Source organism: Oncorhynchus nerka, linkage group LG22 (assembly GCF_034236695.1).
Source record: "Oncorhynchus nerka isolate Pitt River linkage group LG22, Oner_Uvic_2.0, whole genome shotgun sequence".
NCBI lineage: Eukaryota > Metazoa > Chordata > Actinopteri > Salmoniformes > Salmonidae > Oncorhynchus > Oncorhynchus nerka.
Genome location: NC_088417.1, coordinates 47,975,498 through 47,998,449, shown reverse-complemented (window position 1 = coordinate 47,998,449; position 22,952 = coordinate 47,975,498). Strand labels below are relative to the sequence as shown.

General features: G+C 47.4%; 1 protein-coding gene across 1 annotated transcript in view; it reads right to left on the bottom strand.

Annotated features, from left to right (window-relative positions):
• Positions 1–22,952, bottom strand: part of LOC115105278 (rap guanine nucleotide exchange factor 6-like) — a 131,803-nt gene that overhangs the window by 21,120 nt on the left and 87,731 nt on the right. Inside the window, 12 exon segments of the mRNA XM_029627105.2 lie at positions 490–773; positions 910–1,018; positions 5,773–6,013; positions 7,666–7,680; positions 9,172–9,329; positions 14,014–14,257; positions 14,554–14,662; positions 14,867–15,070; positions 15,359–15,466; positions 18,786–18,950; positions 19,706–19,858; positions 21,065–21,223. Coding sequence (XP_029482965.2) covers positions 490–773; positions 910–1,018; positions 5,773–6,013; positions 7,666–7,680; positions 9,172–9,329; positions 14,014–14,257; positions 14,554–14,662; positions 14,867–15,070; positions 15,359–15,466; positions 18,786–18,950; positions 19,706–19,858; positions 21,065–21,223 — 1,949 coding nt within the window.

Genomic DNA, 22,952 nt, shown 5'->3' with positions numbered 1-22,952 from the left:
TGACTGCTCTAAAGAGGGCTTGAGGCAGAGGGCCTCGTTACACATTGGATGACACAGACAGTAGGGAACACACACGACACAAGATGCATACAGACACGCACACATGCAGAGTCAGGCAAACACGCACGCGCTCCAGCAGCCAGGCCGTTCCATGGCTGAGTGAGGAGACCACAACGAGCCTAACCATACTCCCATTGTCAGAAAGTTCTCAGAGGACATCCTCTGCCACACACACACACACACACTACAGTTCTCTGAAGATTCATGTCAAAGTAATAGCACAATGGACAACAGAAGCAACATAACAAAGCAGAAATGTAATAACTGTTTTGGGACTCAATTTGGACAGGCAATAAGTCGTAGGGACAGATATAGGATTGCGGGGCACGCAGATGCAATGAACTGCTTAGAATGGGAACAGATAGAGAACAGAACAGGGAGTGTTGCCTTGGGAGGGAGGGACTGGTCTCCAGCCCCCAACTAACTCACCTGATGATGGCGAACATGGAGTTGAAGTTCTTGCACTCTCGACAGTTCAGAGCAATCTTGATGAAGTGTTTGATGGTCTTCATCCTTTTCATGGCGTTGGGCTCCCTCAGGATCTCCGTGGCGACCCAGAAGGTCTCCTGGTTGATGACCTCCTCAAACTGCTTGAGGCGCGTCTGCTGGACTCCCCCCGAGGAGTCCAGTAGCTTGAAAAGGTCGTCCACGTACTCGGTGGACTCGATGTTACGGAACAGCTCAAAGTCCCTCATGGAGAGCTGGGCGGCCACCTGCAGAACAGCACGACGACTTTATTAACGCATACGGAACGGGGAATCTGTCCGCTGCTGTACGGTCTTCAACCCCTCTGTTAAACACACAGGAATACACAACACACACACACGTAAATACACCAGATACACACACCTCCACCGTGCTGAGCTGGAGCAGGGTGATGTGACTCTCCTTCAGCAGCTCCTGGGCGTCATCGTCTGAACACAACGTCTCCGTATCCATGTTGTTCTTCAGGTAGTACCTGGGGACAGGGGAGGGGGGGTGGAGGGGGGGGGGACACAGTAATAAAAAAGGTTAATACTGGGAAAACCATGTGTTGATTACAAAGCAGACATAACATCAAGACAACGTCTAGAAACGATACGGGACCTTTATTTATTCACGGCAAATTAGTTATTATGAGCCCTGTATGATGATCGGCTGAAAGCCGTGGGATATCACGGAATGACAGAAAATGACTAACTACGTTGGTAACCAGTTTATAATAGCAATAAGGCACCTCGGGGGTTTGTGGTATATGGCCAATATACCACGGCTAAGGGCTGTTCGTAGGGACGACGCAACGCAGAGTGGTACGTTGGTCAAACACCACAAACCCCAGAGGTATCTTATGGCTTAGTTATAAAATGCATCATTATCATTAGAAAATATATAACCACATGAATAAACGTGCCGCCGTTATTGTCTGTATTGTCTGCATACTATGTCAACTCCCTGGTCGACACCACCAGGGCAGCAGCAGTATTAAGATGTGTTGTGGGGGCGAGAGCAAGAGAGCAAGAGAGAGAGAGAGAGAGAGAGAGAGAGAGAGAGAGAGCGAGAGAGAGAGAGAGAGAGAGCCGAGAGAGAGAGAGCGAGAGAGCGAGAGAGAGAGAGAGAGCGAGAGAGAGCGAGAGGCCCTGACAGTGGTGATCCATTACAGCCATACATTTTCCCATGGGTGGGTGAGAGAGACACATCTCCCCGATGCCCTTTTCTGGGAGAGCGTCCAAAAGCAGCACATTGGACTAGCGCTTCTTAATGGAGCCAAAATATGTCTACAGCTAAACCTAGAATGCAACGCAGCGGCCAGCAATACATTTACAGTGTGCCACTTTTCACGGGCAACGTCCAGGCGCCTGTTATAGTACTTGATGTGTACTTAATATGCCCTGGCCGACCCTGCCAACTCAAGGCATCAGGGATGGGGATCTGAATAAGAGACGGGTACAGTAGAGGGGGCTAGGTCTCTGCTGCTTGGCCACCTGGGAGGAGTCCTGCTGCTGCTTCTAGCCGTCTGGGACTGACTGGAGGGCCACTGGGGCTGATGCTGGAGCTGGTTGGGGAGACTTCCCTGGCTAGATGAGTGTTTGGGCTTGTCAGGAGTGAGGACTGGAGGGTTTCTGCTGGCTAAACTTGTGTATCACCCACCACGTCAGATCGAGGGTCAGTTACTCAATGCATAGAGAAGTCCCAACAGGTCGACCAGACACATCTCTATTTTCATGGATATGGGGGGCAACAAAGAGAGGGATGTTGGAAAGAGGGACATGTATAATACAACACACAACAGATGTTGAATGGGCTCCCGAGCAGCGCAGCAGTCTAAGGCACTGAATCTCTGTGCTAGAGGCGTCACTACAGACCCTGGTTTGATCCTGGGCTGTAACACGACCGGCCGTGATCGGACGTCCCATAGGGCGGCGCACAATTGGCCCAGCGCCGTCCGGGTTAGGGGAGGGTTTGGCCGGGGTACGCCGTCATTATAAAATAACTATTTGTTCTTAACTGACATGCCAAGTTAAAGGTTAAATACACTGCTCAAAAAAATAAAGGGAACACTAAAAGAACATCCTAGATCTGAATGAATGAAATATTCTTATTAAATACTTTTTTTCTTTACATAGTTGAATGTGCTGACAACAAAATCACACAAAAATGATCAATGGAAATCAAATTTATCAACCCACGGAGGTCTGGATTTGGAGTCACACTAAAAATTAAAGTGGAAAACCACACTACAGGCTGATCCAACTTTGATGTAATGTCCTTAAAACAAGTCAAAATTAGGCTCAGTAGTGTGTGTGGCCTCCATGTGCCTGTATGACCTCCCTACATCGCCTGGGCATGCTCCTGATGAGGTGGTCTCTTGAGGGATCTCCTCCCAGACCTGGACTAAAGCATCCGCCAACTCCTGGACAGTCTGTGGTGCAACGTGGTGTTGATGGATGGAGCGAGACATGATGTCCCAGATGTGCTCAATTGGATTCAGGTCTGGGGTACGGGTGGGCCAGTCCATAGCATCAATGCCTTCCTCTTGCAGGAAATGCTGACACACTCCAGCTACATGAGGTCTAGCATAGTCTTGCATTAGGAGGAACCCAGGGCCAACCGCACCAGCATATGGTCTCACAGGGGGTCTGAGGATCTCATCTCGGTACCTAATGGCAGTCAGGCTACCTCTGGCGAGCACATGGAGGGCTGTGCGGCCCCCCAAAGAAGTGCCACCCCACACCATGACTGACCCACCTCCAAACCGGTCATGCTGGAGGATGTTGCAGGCAGCAGAATGTTCTCCACGGCGTCTCCAGACTGTCACGTCTGTCACATGTGCTCAGTGTGAACCTGCTTTCATCTGTGAAGAGCACAGGGTGCCAGTGGCGAATTTGCCAATCTTGGTGTTCTCTGGCAAATGCCAAACGTCCTGCACGGTGTTGGGCTGTAAGCACAACCCCAACCTGTGGACGTCGGGGCCTCATACCACCCTCATGGAGTCTGTTTCTGACCATTTGAGCAGACACATGCACATTTGTGGCCTGCTGGAGGTCATTTTGCAGGGCTCTGGCAGTGCTCCTCCTGCTCCTCCTTGCACAAAGGCGGAGGTAGCGGTCCTGCTGCTGGGTTGTTGCCCTCCTACGGCCTCCTCCACGTCTCCTGATGTACTGTCCTGTCTCCTTGTAGCGCCTCCATGCTCTGGACACTACGCTGACAGACACAGCAAACCTTCTTGCCACAGCTCGCATTGATGTGCCATCCTGGATGAGCTGCACTACCTGAGCCACTTGTGTGGGTTGTAGACTCTGTCTCATGCTACCACTAGAGTGAAAGCACCACCAGCATTCAAAAGTGACCAAAACATCAGCCAGGAAGCATAGGAACTGAGAAGTGGTCTGTGGTTATCACCTGTGGTTATCACTCCTTTATTGGGGGTGTCTTACTAATTGCCTATAATTTCCACCTGTTGTCTATTCCATTTGTACAACAGCATGTGAAATGTATTGTCGATCGGCGTTGCTTCCTAAGTGGACAGTTTGATTTCACAGAAGTGTGATTGACTTGGAATTACATTGTGTTGTTTAAGTGTTCCCTTCATTTTTTTGAGCAGTGTACTATATGTACTATATGTACATATATATATATATATATCACACAATTCCTGACATTTAATCCTAGTAAAAATTCCCTATTTTAGGTCAGTTAGGATCATCACTTTATTTTAAGAATGTGAAAAGTCAGAATAATAGTAGAGAATGATTTATTTCAGCTTTTATTTATTTTATCACATTCCCAGCGGTTCAGAAGTTTACATACACTCAATTAGTATTTTGGTGGCATTGCCTTTAAATTGTTTAACTTGGGTCAAACGTTTTGGATTGCCTTCCAAAAGCTGCCCACAATAAGTTGGGTGAATTTTGGCCCATTCCTCCTGACAGAGCTGGAGTAACTGAGTCAGGTTTGTAGGCCTCCATGCTCGCACACGCCTTTTCAGTTCTGCTCACGGCTTTGGAGCAGTGGCTTCTTCCTTGCTGTGCGGCCTTTCAAGTTATGTCAATATTGGACTCGTTTTACTGTGAATATAGATACTTTAGTACCTGTTTCCTCCAGCATCTTCACAAGGTCCTTTGCTGCTGTTTCGCACCAAAGTACATTCATCTCTAGGAGACAGAACGCGTCTCCTTCCTGAGCGGTATGGCGGCTGTGTGGTCCCATGGTGTTTATACTTGCGTACTATTGTTTGTACAGATGAACGTGGTACCTTCAGTAGTTTGGAAATTGCTCCCAAGGATGAACCAGCCTTGTGAAGTTATACAAATTTCATTCTGAGGTCTTGGCTGATTTCTTTTGATTTTCCCATGATGTCAAGCAAAGAGGCACTGAGTTTGAAGGTAGGCCTTGAAATACATCCACAGGTCCACCTACATGTGACTCAAATTATGTAAATTAGCCCATCCAAAGCTTCTAAAGCCATTACATCATTTTCTGGAATATTCCAAGCTGTTTAAAGGCACAGTCAACTTAGTGTATGCAAACTTCTGACCCACTGGAATTGTGATACAATAATCTGTATGTAAAAAATTGTTGGAAAAATTACTCCAACCTAAGTGTATGTAAACTTCCGACTTCAACTGTATATATATATATATATATATATATTTTATATACTGTTGTCTACACAAGCAACAGTATATACTAGACGAGAATATTTTTCGACTTCCATTGTCTAGCCTAGGCTGCTCTATTTTGGCCGCTGCCCGGCGCCAAGGGGCTGTCTATTACCCATAAGGCACCAGGGCTCTGTGTGCTGCCGCTGGCTGTGTATGTATGAATTATTCCAGGCGTGCAGTCAGTCTGCAGAGAGAGGCACACATACAGTGACAGAGGATCAAATATTCATGTTAACCTAGTTGGGATGAGTCTGATGTGTGACGAGAGGAGCAGGGGCAGAGAGGGAGAGCGGCGGCAGAGAGGGAGAGCGGCGGCAGAGAGGGCAGACATTTTAACTGACGAGGGCATTTCTGGGGAGGAAGGAGGAGGCTTAGCAGTCCTTCCATCTCATTACAATCTAACTCATTTTCAGACCTGAGGGGAACCAACTGGGAAGAGGTTTCACCAAACAACTGATACAGGGTCAGATCATATTATCCCATTGTGTATCCCTTTAAGGTTAAAAGATAGGATTGGGGTGGGGTAATCTGATCCCAGACCTGTATTTAAGACCACAGTCCAGTGTCTTACCTGCCGTTGAGCTGGATGCGGTCAGCCAGCTTGGAGAGCTGGTCAGGTAGCCTGCGTTGTTTGATGACGCCCTCGGGGCTGACCGACACTTCACAGAGGGAGTAGTTCTCCGGGGCCGCGCTCAGGCCAAACTCGTTGACCACGTGACTGACCACGTCCTTGGCCGTGGTGTCCTTGCTGATGATGATGTAACAGCTCTGCTGGTCAGCCTTGAACACCCGGATCACCTGGTCTGGAATGTCTGATGAGTGGAGGAGAAGAACAGCTTCGAAGACTTAGGATGGACGGAATACCAGAATGCGTCCCAAATGGCACCCTATTCCCTACAGAGTGCACTACTTTTTTTGACCAGGACCCAAAGAGCTCTGGTCAAAAAGTAGTGCACTATATAGGAAACATGGTGCCGTTTGGGACGCAGGTCTCTTTCATACAGAAGCGTAAATATAGTGACCCAAAATAAGTCTCCGGCAACAAACAAAAAAAGTTTGCAATTTCCATGGTAACCCAAAAGTTAAAAATAAGGAAGCAAACTGCCCTCGTGGCTAAGGGATACGCATGCGAGATGCATTTCCCAATATGCCAAAGGGAACAAGCACTTCATACTTTCTCTGCTTGCACATGAAAGTGCTTGTGGTCCATTACACACACATCAGCAGGGTCAAACAATGAGACATGAATAGCGGAGGACGATAAGCGGTATGGGTGGAGGGAAGAGCGTGGATAACATTGGAGGGAGTGAGGACAGGGGGGTCGCGTGCCTGGGAGCAGTCATGCAGGGAGCCTAATGACTTCAAGAGGAAGACATAAATAAAAAGGGGGATTGGGCTGAGAGATGACCGTATCGAACACGGCACAGCTCCCTCCGTGTTTTCCAGGGAGTAGAGTGAAGCATGCTCAACGGACTGTGAGGCACAGCCATTATGGAAGCTATGTGCTCCTTTCTGGCCTCATCTCTCACTATGGCTGAGCCCATAACTGGAAACCCCATTCATTATTCCCATTACAGCAGCAAGATCGGCAGAAACAAATCACCGAGCCACACCAATAACACTGCAGATGAGTCTAAATACAGTGCAGTGGCTAAGCCATAATCAACCATTTTAACCTACTTAAACTAAAGGTGGGGGCGATTTGTGCCGAGGTTCTAGAGCAATCATATACCCTCCAATCATATCTAATAATTATCTTTTCACCTCCTTGACAGGACTAATACCGCCCTAATCGAATGAGAACGATTAACAAACCAAATTATTTATTGTAACTTGAGAAAGATGGCCTCCACACAGGAAAAGCCAATTTTCCACGGAGAAAAGACTCCTGGCTCTTGGGCGGTTATCTTCGGAAGTTTCTGCTGACGCAACGCTATCAGCCCCCCCCCCCCTCCCCCCAACACCTAACGCCCTGCCTGCTAAGCCTTTTTCCTGTTCCCTCTGTCGCAGAACCACTAGATATAAATCCCACCTAAAGCAACATTAGCAGACAGAGGCAGCGCAACAGGGCTGGGAGGAAAGCACAGGGCCAGACACGGCACGGCATTTTAACACGAAGCTCCTTCAACATAAAAATAGTCAAACACATTCAGCCATCACGAAGTCTGGGTCCCAATGAGTTGCACTACATTTGACCAGGTCCCATAGGGCTCTTTTCAAATGTAGCGCACTATGTAAGGGAACAGTGTGCTATTTGGAACTGAAGCCCAAGACCTCCACGCAGAGCCCAACTTAGACTGGGGTCCATGACCTATGACACAGAGAGACGGAACTCAAAAGCTCATGAATGAAGAGGGGAAAAAATGACGGGAGGGGAAACTTGGAAGCATAAACTGAATGTTGCCAAAACGAACACAGCCCCGGTCTTCCACTGAGACTGGGAAGAGAGCACGTAGATACTTACAGTAGAAGCCCACGGCTGGGGAAGCAGACAGAGGAGAGAGAGAGAGAGAGAGAGAGAGAGAGAGAGAGCGAGAGAGAGAGAGAGAGAACAGTGGTTGGAAACATGGAAGAGAAAGAGAGGACTTTGAATGACAAGCTATCCCGTTGTGGGAGGACGGAGAACGTCAGCTATCCCGTTGTGGGAGGACGGAGAACGTCAGCTAACCCGTTGTGGGAGGACGGAGAACGTCAGCTAACCCGTTGTGGGAGGACGGAGAACGTCAGCGGAGCAGAGGGACTTTCACTAAAGCATCTGTTTATAATCAGATCAGTGTACTGGAGAGAGGGAAGGCACAGTGTGTGTCGGACAGAGAGCTGGGATCTGAGTCTGCCGCAGTCACACACACACACACACACACACACACACACACACACACACACACACACACGCCTTCTTACACCCAAATCAAAGGCCAAGAAGAATAACACCATACTTAACTCCAAACTCCAGTTTCTCTGATCCCCCCTCTTAATCTAATTTGAGGCCAGGCTTTGTGAGGGATTACTCCCCACACTGAGAGGGCCGCTTTGAAATGAGTGGATAGGGGAGGGGGGTCTGCACTTGTCGATGAACATCCCCCCCTACCTACCCGTCAGTCACAGTGAAAGAGCCAGAGCACAGTCGGTGGAGAAGAGAAATGGCACTAATAGAAGATGATTCATCTCCCATCTCAGTGGGCTTGGCGGGAGGGGGGTGCGGGGGCAGTCCTCTACAGGCCTGCGTGATGTATTGGGGCTGCAGACTGGACCCTCTGACTGCGGGGCTGCGCTGAATGACAAACGATTGGGGAGGATAAATCAAAAGCATATTCCCCCCTCCACCCTCCTCGGGGAGGCCGCTTAGTTGTTTAAAAAATGATGGGCTCTGAAATCTGTCAGCGTTTAATCCCTTTCATAAGGCTCTAATTCGGTTTCATGTCCGAGCTCTTGAAATGGAAATGCTTGAGACACAAGAGGAGTAACAGAACACCGGCGTGTGTGTCTGTGTGTGTATATGTGTGTGGCGTGCTCATAATGATCAATTCTGTGATTAACCCGAGGGCCTGCGGGGCAGAGCAGTGTGAGGAGTTTCTCCAAGCAGGAAGTGCTTTCACTCTCTGTGAGAAGTGTTCCTCTCTGAGTAATTACTGCTGTTTTCCCACCGCACAGCTCCACTGTTACGCCTATTGCCGACATAACACGGTCAGAAGAGGCCCCCCGTTTGAAGAACGAACAAGGTAAACACTTGTGTAAAGTGCACCCATCTTCAGTTGGTAATTGTCTCAGTGGAGTAGTGAGCAGTCTTCACTACCCAAGCAGTGATCGCCGTGTGGTGAGCATGAGAGTCAATGGGCAGGTGTTGGCCAAGGGGCAGTGAGTGCTTCTGTCTCTGTGTTTTTATCTCACCCTTATTTAACCAAGAAAAGAGAGAGTGTGTGTGTGTGTGTGTGTGTGTGTGTGTGTGTGTGTGTGTGTGTGTGTCTTTCACCTGCTGGATTGGAGAAGTCCAACACATTAGTGGCTGGCTGCAGCAGGTCAGGGCTGCTGGATGAGAGGCTGCCAGGGATGGGCATGATGGCCACGCTGTGCCTGCACTGCTTAGTGCCCACGATGCTGTCATCCTGTGACTGACCCACGCCACCATCACTGTGGCACAGAGAGACAGAGAGAGGGAGATGAGAGGGGATGTCAGATCACTTTTACGATAAGGGGCTCGAGTTTTCCCTGGTCAGGAACTCCTGGCCCCGGAGCCATATTCAATCACGCCGCATTCAAACAAACAGTTAAAATAAGCCTTCCTGGTCTTCTTGATATCCCTACAGTGCACTGCAATCACAGCAATCCTTTCATAGGTAGTGATGGATATTCATGGGGTTGGCTAAGATCCATCCATGAAAGATCACATGAATGATGTGGCTGACGAGCAGGGTGCACCGAAACCAAACACAAACCAGGCCCAGGAATGACGATGACAGCCCAGTGAGCACACATACACACATCAACAAGACACGCACAGACACCCAAACAAACACTATGCATGATGGATGGCAAGGATGAGAAGCCTTTGTACAGACACCGGGGGAAAAAACAACCTTTATGCGTGACATTCAATCTAAGACAGACATTTCAATGGGGCTAGGATGAGAGGTCTGCTCGCCGGGCCTGCCTCTCTGTGAGTATGTCTAGAGTCAACTCTCGAGGGTAAACAGGGACAGGGAGAGACATCAGCATTAAAAAGGGTCTGATACGCAAATGGGATCCTTTTGGTCTCATTACGATTGGGGGATGCGGTGGTGTCTTTGTGGCTGGATGCCACTCCCCTGACGGTGTCAGAACACCAACACACCAACATCAGGCCTCCGGGACACAGCTCTAATTGACGGTTTCCGTACTAAACGGCCCTCGCAGCTGCTGGAGACGGAAGGGGACGTGGCTGACGTGTAAAAGCGATATTTCAGCCTTGGCATAATTTCCCGAATTGGTTCAAATTAGGTTACGGTCAGTAAGAATTTGACTTATGGTTAAGGTAAGGGTCAGTTTTAGATTTTGGGATGCTGGTCAGAAAAGTTGCCCCCCCCCCATCCCACAGGTGGACTAACTGATTGACACTTCCAAGGTCCCTCCTCCCCCAAATGACAAACACAGACTGATACGGGACCAACAAAGCCTGCTACTCCCAGATCCTTTTGTGCGGTCTTGCCAACGCCAATGGTTTGGCGTGACAATGACCATAGGGCTTGACAAGACAGTACAAAGAGACCAGGGACCAGGCTAGCGCGGTTAGCAGAGCGCACATAGCAACTTACCGACATAGATACGCCATAAAACCAAGACAACAAATGTCAGACATAACGTACCGACATAGACACACTATAAACAGAATGTAGACATAGACACACAGAAACATACACGCGTCACAGATAGGAATCCATCACATCTGAATCACCTTGGATCGCGGAGGGCAAAGACTGAGTTTTGAGGTATGAGGAAGTAGAGTTTAAACGGCTGAAGCTCAAGTCACTGAGGAATGTGATTGGCACACTTTCTACTACCGCAGAAAGTCCTAATGCCAATCACATTCCTCAGTGACTTGAGCTTCAACCAAATGTTTAAACTCTACTTCCTCATACCTCAAAACTCAAGTCTTTGCCCTCCGCGATGCAAGGTGATTCAGATGTCTACATTACGCCTAGGTTAGTTACGTGAGCACTTTTTACGCTACTATTATAGGCAAGCACCTTATCATGTTACACCTCAATCCCAATCAAATTCATACATGCCATTTCCTTTAGGCTACGGTGTGTTGCATGCATAAAATGTGGAGCGAAGCACCGTGGGATGTGACGCCGACAAAATAAGAAGAAAGCTGCACATGGAAGCACAAACGAGCGTAGGATCACATCACCCTGAACTCGACACAATACTTCACCGTATTCTCAAGCTCTACTCTAACCGACCGTGAAGCTGCGGAGAATTCCACAGAGGGGAATAAACAGGTAGGGTAGGAAGGATTTTTGTGTCGCATGAAGATCCCAATGCAGTCCTCCGGCTTTCCGTTAAAAAAGGTCATTGCTGAATTCATCCCAGCCTACAATGACTGTGTGCGCCAGCGTCAGAAACGGCACCCTATGCCCTACATAGTGCACTGAATGCCCAGGGCACATATAGGGAAAAGGGTCCCAATTTGGAACACATGCTGTGTTTTCTCCACGTTGCCAGTGAATGAGGGAACTAAATCACACAACAAGTGTCTTACCCAAAGAGTCCCCTGTGCAGGTGAGGCAGTTAGAGGAGGGACAGAGGACAGTGAAGAGCATGAGAACAACAGAACAACAAGGCTGCAGTACAGTACAGTGTGCCAGCGGCATGTTTGCACTGAGCAGCAACAACACAGACAGGCAGATAACGAAGGGACGAGGGGCAAGGCCACAGTATCCAGACACTGGACGTTACACACACACACACACAGACAGACAGTAGACTCGTACAGATGGACATTGATTAAATGTACCTCAGTGGAGGCTGCGGAGGGGAGGACGGCTCATAATAAAGGCTGGAACAGAGCAAACAGAATGGCATCAAACCAGGTGCTTGATACCATTCCAGGGATTCCGCTCCAGCCGTTACCATGAGTCCATCCCCCTGCCAATTAAGGTGCCACCAACCTCCTGTGATGTACCTACACACATCTCAGTCAAACACACATGGGCAGACACAAAAGTTTTTTCTTTTTTCTTATTTAGTTGAACCAATCATCATTGACCTAACTGATAACCTCACACTAATCAAATATACTAAAAGTATTGAATATACATTTACACATCCAATATATGCTGAGTGTACAAAACATAGAATGACCAGGTGAATCCAGGTGAAAGCAATGTTCCCTTATTGATGTGACCTGCTAAATCCACTTCAATCAGTGTAGATGAAGGGGAGGAGACAGGTTAAAGAAGGATTTTAAAGCCTTGAGACAATTAAGACATGGATTGTGTATGTGTGCCATTCAGAGGGTGAATGAGCAAGACAAAAGATTGAAGTGCCTTTGAACGGGGTATGGCAGTAGGTGGCAGGCGCACCAGTTTAAGTGTCAAGAACTGCAACGCTGCCGAGTTATTCAAGCTCAACAGTTTCCCGTGTGTATCAAGAATGGTCCGCCACCCAAAGGACACCCAGCCAACCTGACAACTGTGGGAAGCATTGGCGTCAACATGGCCAGCATCCCTGTGGAACGCTTTTGACACCTTGTCGAGTGCGAGCTCTGACGAATTGAGGCTGTTCTGAGGTTAAAATAGGGTGCAACTCAATATTATGTCGTAAATGTTTTGTACACTCAGTGCACATTTACATCAGGAAACCCACAGGACAGCCCGCATTGGACAAATGGCTGATATATCTACTTATACACTTTTAAACACAGATAATGAGTATAAGAATGAGAGTTTAAGAGGTTAGATGATACATACCCTGGCTATCCCTTGCAGTCGTCTCGTCAAATCACCACCATTCGTGTCCAGCTCAAACTACCTAGTCTATTGGCTGCCAATGGAATCCCAGTAAATCAACTGGTTGATCAATATATGACCCAGCAGCAAAGCCAGGCAGTCATGTGACTTGCCTACTGTAGAATACTTTTTTTATATAATTTTTTTATTTTAAATTTATTTAACAGGGCAAGTCAGTAAAGAACAAATTCTTATTTTCAACGACGAACTAGGAACAGTGGGTTAACTGCCTTGTTCAGGGGCAGAACAACAGATTTTTATACCTCGTCAGCTCGGGGATTCGATCATGCAACCGTCCCGGTTACTAGTCCAACGCTCTAACCACGAGGCTACCTTCCCTGACCTGTCCATCCTCCTGCTTCCACCGCCATCAGAAAAGGCACATGACTCAAGTATCACACGTGGATTAAAGATGGAGACCTGTGCTTGCCCTTTGTAAAGGTCTTCACCACTGTTTATTACACTACGTCTGGGTCCCAAACGGTTCACCATTCCCCTATGGGCCCTGGTCAAAACAAGACGCGGGAATAGGGTGCCGATTGGCACACAGCCTAAGTAGAGAGAAGAGGAATTGTTCCATCACATCAGCAGCCCGATGAGTTGACAACGTAAGGCCAAGCATCAGAAGTGACTGACTTCACTACCCCAGCAGGAAGAACAACCACACACAAAGCTGTTGATGACGTTGACCGTAATCGCTAGCTACTAGCATGCGCCGTGGTGAGCCACTACCACGTTCTATCACATTGTCGGTCTATAATAGATAGACGACTAAAGAAGCGTGATGCTCCCCAATCAGTCTCTCTCATCTCCACTCTCTCTAAGTCCTCACAGAGTAAATGGAATAAAACATGAATGAAAGCGATGTGATTTAGATAAAGTTGTTGGTTGGCTATGGCAGATCAACGGCTCAATGATGCTAAACGGTTTCGTGAAATGCAGGGTGATTAAACTACGAGCTGACGGAGCAGAGCGTGCGTCGAGGGGAAAGGCAGAACTTTACGTGAGAGCGTTGCCAACGTCTCCCTGGGCAAGTAACACTGTTTCGTTCTCACCCTGCACTGAAACAGTACGAATCATAATGAGTCCAATGGAAGGTATGAAATCGGACTAAAATTGCATGTTTATGTTTTCAAAGAACAGATCCTCCCCCCCAAAAAGCTTTTCCTTTAATCTACAATAACTTTAAAAGCTTTTAAGGGTAGAGCGAAAGAGAATGGTCCAGCTGTCGCTGACATGGAGCGAAATCAAAGATGATGACTATGACAATGACTCCCTTTTACCTTAAAGCCCAGACAAACAAATACAACACAATACTCTCCTACCTGAAGGGTTTAGGTGGTAGGATGCTGAAGCGGGTCTTCTCCAACATCTTCCTGATCTTGTTCCGTCCTCCAGAAACGGTGTTGGCCTTCATCTTCTTGGTGGCCTTGTGGTCTGTGGGGAACTCCATGTCTCCAGGCAGGTCCGGGATGGAGAAGCGGTTGCCCTTCTTCTCCTGGATCTTGGGAATGTGCGGAACGCCATTCTTCTTCTCGTGAACGATCCGGCTTAGCAGCTCTTTGAACACTGGGGAGAGGAGAGGAGTGAAAGTGGGTGAATGGCAAGACGCAGGTCACAGAAGTAGGGTTGTAAAATCCTGGTAACGTTTGCCAAATTCCCAGGTTTTCCCAGAAAGTACGGTTGGAAGACTTAGGAAACTTGAGAAAGTTACAAGCATTTTGCAACCCAACACACGACTGGCCACAGATACAGGCACTGACCCAGGTACAGACAACTGTTGACATCTGGCATTTTAATCTCAGATGGTCCTGCATCTTTAACGAAAAAATCCTAGATATGGTAAGAGGGCAGATTGTACTAACCGAAGATGTTGGTCTTGACTGTGAGGGAGAGGTGTGTGTTGTTCCTCAGGAAGTCCATAGCTTTGATGTAGGAGATGTTCTCAAAGTTCTGACCATTTATCTCCATTATCTGAACGAGGAAAAGACAAGAGAGCTTTGAGTCAAACTGCACTTGTTACTGAAAATACCCACAAAGGACATCAGAACAGCAATCTAAACCGTATGAAATGGAAGAAAAACGTTGACTTCAAAAAGCAAAAGGCCACACCGTTTATCTTTGACTAGTAAAAGTACAATATAAAAGCAGCACAACACGAGTAAACACTTCCCCTACCTGGTCTCCCCGTTTGAGTCCGGCCTCCGCGGCCTTGCTGCCCCCCTCCACCGACTCCACGAAGATGCCGAAGCCCCTCTCGCTTCCGCCATGCAGGCTGAAGTAGAGCGGGGACTCTCTGGACGGTTTCTGCAGGGTGATCTGCCTCCACTTGGCCTTGGCTGCGCACGCTATGTTCAGCAGCCTCAGGTGACCCTTCATTTTCTAAAAGGAACAGAACAGGCTTCAACACCTACTCACTCACCTGACCTGGGCTAACAGCGAACACATCTGGCTCAACCGCAGAGTTGTTACGCCCACAGACAGAAGCTCCGTACGTCTGTCTGACCACAGAGTGAAGCTGAAGGTGTGAGGCTTCAGTTTAGAGACGGCGTGAACACCTATTAATTCTATGGTGCACTACTATTGGTCAATAGTAGTGCACTATAGGGAATGGAATGCCATTTGGGACGCACCGTTAGTATAGACACAATATGGGAACGCTGATCTTACTGTGGTTTCCAGCAGCTTCTCGAAGTCTTCAAGGAACCTTGTCATGGCCGGGTCACCTTCAAAGTCGTTGAAATGGTTGTTCACCCATAACAACACTATGCGTGTCACCTGCACAGCAAAACACAAGGCTGTCAAAGCTTAGTCAACTAACTTCATTAGAGAATCCTGTATATTTGCTTCTTAAAAAAGCAAGCAAACTTCAAACATTCCATTTTAGCAGAGGTTAAAGACACAGTACCTTCAGAAAGAATTCATACCTCTTGACTTGTTCCACACTTTGTTGTGTTACACCCCAAATTCAAAATGGGTTACACATATGTTTTACTCACCAATCTACACACAATACTCCATAATGACAAAGTGAAAACATGTTTCTAGAAATATTAGCAAATGTATTGAAATTGAAATACAGAAATATGTCATTTACATTAAGTATTCACATCCATTTATACTGTGATACTCCAAATCGAGCTAGGGGTGCATACAATTGATGTTGATCATGCTTGAGATTTCACGACAACTTGAATAGAAAGAAAAACACCCGTCTATATAAGATCCTACCGTTGACAGTGTGTGTCAGAGCGGAATCTATACCATGAAGTCCGAGGAACTGTCCGTAGATCTCCGAGAGGGAATTGTGGGAAAGGGTATGAAAACTTTTCTAGAGTGTTGAAAGTTTCCGAGAGTACAGTGGTCTCCATCATTGGGAAGTGGAAAAAAATATGGAACTACCCAGACTCCTACCTAGAGATGGCCGTCCGACCAAACTAAGCAACCGCGCAAAAAGGACCTTGGTCAAGGAGGTAACCAAGAATCAAATGACCACTCTGACAGAACTACAGAGTTCCTTGGCTGAGATGGGAGATCCTCTACAGCACTTCACCACACTGGGTTTTATGGGAGAGCGGACAGATGGAAGCCACTCCTGAGAAATAGGCACCGTTAGCAAAAAGGCACGTGAAAGACTGAGATCATAAGGCAAAATATTTTGTGGTCTGATAAAACAAAAATGTAACTATTTGGCCTGAATGCAAAGCCCTACGTCTGGAGAAAACCAGGCACAGCTCATCACCCATCGAACACCATCCCCACCGTGAAGCATGGCGGTGGCAGCATCGTGTTATGGGGATGCATTTCAGCGGCAAGGACTGGGAGACTGGTAAGGATAGGGGGAACAATGAATGGAGCCAAATACAGGTAAATCCTGGATGAGAATCTGCTTCAGAGAGCAAACAACCTTAGAATGTACATTTTCACCCCAGTCTAACAGGACAATGACCAAAAGCATAGATACAAAGCAATGCTGTAATGGCTTCAGAACAAGAATGTGAAAGTCCTTGAGTGGTACAGCCCAAACCCAGACTTTAATCCCATTGAAAATCTGTGAAAAGACTTGTTGTTAACTGCCACTCCACATCTAACTTAACAGAGTTTGAGAAATCTGCAAGGAAGAACGGGAGAAAATCCACAAATCCAAATGTGCAAAGCTGATAGAGACATACCCAAGACGACTTAAAGCAGTAATCACCGCCAAAGGCGCTTCTACAAAGTACTAACACTCAGGGGAATGAATACTTGATATATCTGTATTTCATTTTCACTAAACTTGCAAACATTTCAAAAAACGTCTCCACTTTGTCATTATGGGGTATTTGTGTGTAGATGGGTGAGAGAAAAAAAAGATATGAAATCTATTTTGAATTCAGGCTGTAACACAAACATTTTTGGAATAAGTCAAGGGGTATGAATACTTTCTGAATGCACTCTATCATAGGTGAGGTGAGGTGACAAAAATGTATTTCTCAGTAATCTTTCTTTGAACTGCAAGAGTCCGGAAAAGCAGTGGCTGAAAAAATAAAAATAAGAGTAGCATTGTTCTAATCTAAGCAAAGGTCATCTTCGAACACAATGAAGCAACCACACCGCAGACAGAGCTACAAACAGCGACTCTCTCTTTGAGGGGAAGGGCCCCTTTAAGAGGAAGAATGATTATGCGACAAATGACATCCCAATAAAGACTATTGACAGCACAAGACTAATCTTATGTTAAATCATTTATGCACTATGAGAGTATCTGGACGGGACAACAAAGAACGCTGACCTGGCACAAGTTGTATTGATTACTGTGTAGTATACCCACGCCTTCACATAACGAAGCAGGCACAACGCAAACACACACAAAGAACGCTGACCTGGCACAAGTTGTGTTGATTACTGTGTAGTATACCCACGCCTTCACATAACGAAGCAGGCACAACGCAAACACACACAAAGAACGCTGACCTGGGACAAGTTGTATTGATTACTGTGTAGTATACCCACGCCTTCACATAACGAAGCAGGCACAACGCAAACACACACAAAGAACGCTGACCTGGCACAAGTTGTATTGATTACTGTGTAGTATACCCACGCCTTCACATAACGAAGCAGGCACAACGCAAACACACACAAAGAATGCTGACCTGGCACAAGTTGTATCGATTACTGTGTAGTATACCCACGCCTTCACATAACGAAGCAGGCACAACGCAAACACACACAAAGAACGCTGACCTGGCACAAGTTGTGTTGATTACTGTGTAGTATACCCACGCCTTCACATAGCGAAGCAGGCACAACGCAAACACACACAAAGAACGCTGACCTGGCACAAGTTGTGTTGATTACTGTGTAGTATACCCACGCCTTCACATAACGAAGCAGGCACAACGCAAACACACACAAAGAACGCTGACCTGGCACAAGTTGTATTGATTACTGTGTAGTATACCCACGCCTTCACATAACGAAGCAGGCACAACGCAAACACACACAAAGAACGCTGACCTGGCACAAGTTGTATTGATTACTGTGTAGTATACCCACGCCTTCACATAACAGGCACAAAGCAAACACACAAAAGAACGCACAACAAGCAAACACACACAAAGAACGGCACAACGACCTGGCACAAGTTGTATTGATGACTGTGTAGTATACCCACGCCTTCACATAGCGAAGCAGGCACAACGCAAACACACACAAAGAACGCTGACCTGGCACAAGTTGTATTGATTACTGTGTAGTATACCCACGCCTTCACATAACGAAGCAGGCACAACGCAAACACACACAAAGAACGCTGACCTGGCACAAGTTGTATTGATTACTGTGTAGTATACCCACGCCTTCACATAACGAAGCAGGCACAACGCAAACACACACAAAGAACGCTGACCTGGCACAAGTTGTATTGATTACTGTGTAGTATACCCACGCCTTCACATAACGAAGCAGGCACAACGCAAACACACACAAAGAACGCTGACCTGGCACAAGTTGTATTGATTACTGTGTAGTATACCCACGCCTTCACATAGTGAAGCAGGCACAACGCAAACACACACATGTGCACGCTCACACGCACACACAATACTGTACACACCGTGTCTCTGAGGCTGTCGACTTTGAACCACTCGAGCAGCTTCTTGCCGACTTCCATGGGGCTGGAGAGGAAGGTGCGGTAGGTGAGGAGGAAGTCTTCGATGTAGGTGGGGTCAACCACCGATGGCTCCTCCACCAGGTGCAATATCAAACGCTCTGGGGTGCCCTGAGTGGACAGACACACATTAAATCATGACTGCATTCCAACTCTCAATACAATACAATACAATTTTGTAAGTCCCCTCGGCAGCAATTAAGGCAGTATTTTCACCAAGGAGATCAGAGTCATTTTGGATTACTTTAAGAAAAAATGGAATAGGGTGAAAGGATAGCACTTCAAACCAAACCTTGTGTGAACAGTCACCTGACAAGAAGAGATCGCCAAGGAAACCGAGTGTGTTTTTAGGGCAATAGTAAGTAAAGTGAGCCGTTTTCAAATGATTGAAAGACGAGAATACAGAAGTGAGGATCAGATCAGCAGCAGGCACCCATCTGTACTGTAGGTGTTTGGGGGAGCGAAGGAGTCTTAGTACAGTATATACATATGAGATGAGTAATGTAGGGTATGTAAACAAAGTGGCATAGTTTAAAGTGGCTAGAGATACATGTATTACATAAAGATGCAGTAGATGATATAGAGTACAGTATATACATATACATATGAGATGAGTAATGTAGGGTATATAAACATTATATTATATTAAGTGGCATTGTCACAGGTAGGTGGTGTCTGCATACATTCAAACCAGACAATTATGACCATTTCAAAATGATTTCTCAGACAAGATTACACCCTAAATCTAGACCTGGACTGACATGTAAACTCAATGGGGGGGGGGGGAAAGTCACCATTCAGGACTAGGGATGGTCTAATCTGTGTCCGGGAAACAGGCCTTTTAACTCTTATATTTTGTTCCTCACCTTGATGACGATGTGCCCCTTCCTGGTGCCGCTGCGGTCCAGCTCGCGATGTTCCTTCACCATCACGATCTCTCCCTCCTCCTCCACCTTGTGCGTGTTCTTCTCCACATGGTTGAGGATCCGCCAGTAGTCCTCTTGGGCGATGCACACAAACTGGTCCACAATGACATGGGGACAGCGGGTGAACTTATAGTACAGGAGCCTGGTGCTCCGCACTAGAGCTGGGTACTCAAACAGTAACACGGAAGAACCCCGGGAGCAGGAGAGAGGCATGGCAGGGATGGATGACTGGTGGCTAGTGCTACTGGTCCAGCAATGCTAGTCTACAAGCGAACAGACAAGCTCCACTCCTATGGCAACTGGTCCATCTATGATAGCATACTGTGGCTGGTGTTTACTATCTTGGTCCTGCTACTCTCCCCGAGCTAACGTTCACCTGGCTGAAAGGTCAAGCTACACACCCGTGGCTGGTGTTCACCTTTCTGCCTGCGGCCGTCTCGCTGAGCTGTCGTTCAGGGTGTGAAACTGTGACAGAAAACAACGCTTCTGGTGAAAGAGCTCTTCAAGGAACTAGACATTGTTTGTGTAGAAACTGTGTAGTGACCGAGAGAGCAGCTCAAACCACTTCTCGAGAGGCAGGCTACTTTTACAACTGCTGCCTCCTATCTCTATATTAAGACCTGGTTCCTCTTCTGCATGACTAAGCAACAGCTCTTCAACCTAGCCCTCCTTTGCTTGTGAAAGTCAACGCCGTTTTAAAGAGATTAAACACCATCTTAAGCGCTTACAAATTGGAATTTCGTAACATATCATATGAATTGCAGATGAAAATATTTTTATTGCAGTACGTGACGCATCATAGAAATGGAATACGTCGTACACAATTGTGCTCTATTTTCGGGGACCCATTTTGGCTCTTGGGTGCTACATTGAAAACTACTGGCTGAAATGATACAAAACCTCTGAAGCATCACTTACATTTACACCATAGATCCCAACACTACGTTTATACCACCCATCTCTGTACTCGCAAGGAATACAAGAACCCGGCTGTCAAAAGGGAATGAAAAGTTCCCATTTAATTTCTCGATGAGGCTGCTCCTTGCTCAGTATAATGGGGTTATATCATAGCAGTCTGACAAGAGGTCTCGACTCGAGTGGCCATTCACAGTGAAATGAAAGTCAGCGCCCCCAAACGGCAACCCTAATCACTATATTTTGTACTGCTTTTGAGCAGGATCCAGTAGGTTCCCAGGGCCCGTAGTGTACTATACAGGAAATAGGGTGCGATTTGAGACTCCGGCCTAGGAGTCCAGATGCTAGGAGTCCAAATATCTCGCTGAGAGAAGAGCAACTCACCTGGCAGTCGTCCCCCTTGGTGCGCACCACTCCGCTCATGTACTGCTTGTCCAGGGTGGGGGAGATGCCGAAGCTGTTGCCCATGCAGAGGGTCTCCATGCGGCTGTCTGGATGGCTGATCTCCACCGCCCCGTTCAGGATCACATACCACAGGTCCAGCTGGGAGGGGGGGACAGTGATGACAGCAGCAGTGCCAAACACCATCACTAAAACAGGGACTGACTGACAGGCAGGCTGACTGACTGACATGCTGACTGACTGACATGCTGACTGACTGACATGCTGACTGACATGCTGACTGACTGACAGGCTGACATGCTGACTGACTGACATGCTGACTGACTGATATGCTGACTGACTGACATGCTGACAGGCAGACTGACTGACATGCTGACTGACTTTCTGACAGGCTGACTGACTGACTTTCTGACAGGCTGACTGACTGACTTTCTGACAGGCTGACTGACAGGCTGACTGACTGACAGGCTGACTGACTGACAGGCTGACTGACTGACAGGCTGACTGACAGGCTGAACAGCATAATAGAGGAGATGCTTTTATGGACCTTCACTCAAAGTAATCATTGTTGCCTGGTATTATAATGTGTCTCTGGATGTGGTATACAGAGCTTGAGCGGACCGAAGACGTTCTCCAAAAGCGAAAGTGTGTTGTCCAACCTTATGAATCTCGGCACTAACGTGCGCAGAACAGCGGGCACTGGAGCCCCATATCAGACTGCAGACTAAGGGTGAGGTGTGTGTGCAGAACTCCGCAGGCGGGGAAGTGCTCGTCTAAGAGATGAACATCTAGCTTACGTCCACAGTAACTCTGAGACGGCTGAACATGGCTTTTTCAACCATGAAGGCGATAACGGCTTTTTAAAAGCGGAACGCAGACAGGCAGAGCTCTATCACAGGGGAGCATTGTAAAGGACGGAGACCGAGGAAATGTGGTGAGCTGCCTTGACTTCCCCCCCCCTCTACTATTTCTTTCCTCTCCCCCTCATTGTCTCGTAGCAGCGTTAAGGATCCTGCAGTGCAGTGATGGCTGACTGATTCCCCCTTGACCTTCACAGCAGCCCACAGCGGACCAGGCCGGGCAGTGGGTCGAGGAAACCTAGCATCGCCAACCTGTCTATCATACTGAACTCACACACGCACATCGCCTCGTGTAGCCGTCCCCTGCTTTACACACCTGCGTGTGTGTGTGTGTTTATATATAGACACCTGCTGCCTCACTTTAATAACGCAGAGCCCATCCACCTGTGCTAAAGTAAGTGGTGAGGCCATTCAATGTAATATACTATGCTGTCGGCTGGGCACTGCCTTTTGCAGACAGCCGTGAAAGATTCCCTTTATTCCCAGGGATGTAGCTTCATTAATTTGTTCTGTAAGTCTGGTTAAACGACTGAAGGCTGCTGCTCTGCTACATACTCTACATCCCATTCACTGGGAGATGAAACCTTGTGACTATAGGTTGAAACACGGCACTTTCCAGATGTGGTTGTGATCACTGGTGGCTGCTGTTATAGGCTGGAATAATGTTACCACGCAACCAGACCAGGGAAAACTCTGGGCCCTAGCTACAGCCCGTATAACTTCAACCCCATCGGATATTCCCGGTAAATGTCACATGGTCAGGGAAAACTCTGGGCCCTAGCTACAGCCCGTATAACTTCAACCCCATCGGTTATCCCCGGTAAATGTCACATGGTCAGGGAAAACTCTGGGCCCTAGCTACAGCCCGTATAACTTCAACCCCATCGGTTATTCCCGGTAAATGTCACATGGTCAGGGAAAACTCTGGGCCCTAGCTACAGCCCGTATAACTTCAACCCCATCGGTTATCCCCGGTAAATGTCACATGGTCAGGGAAAACTCTGGGCCCT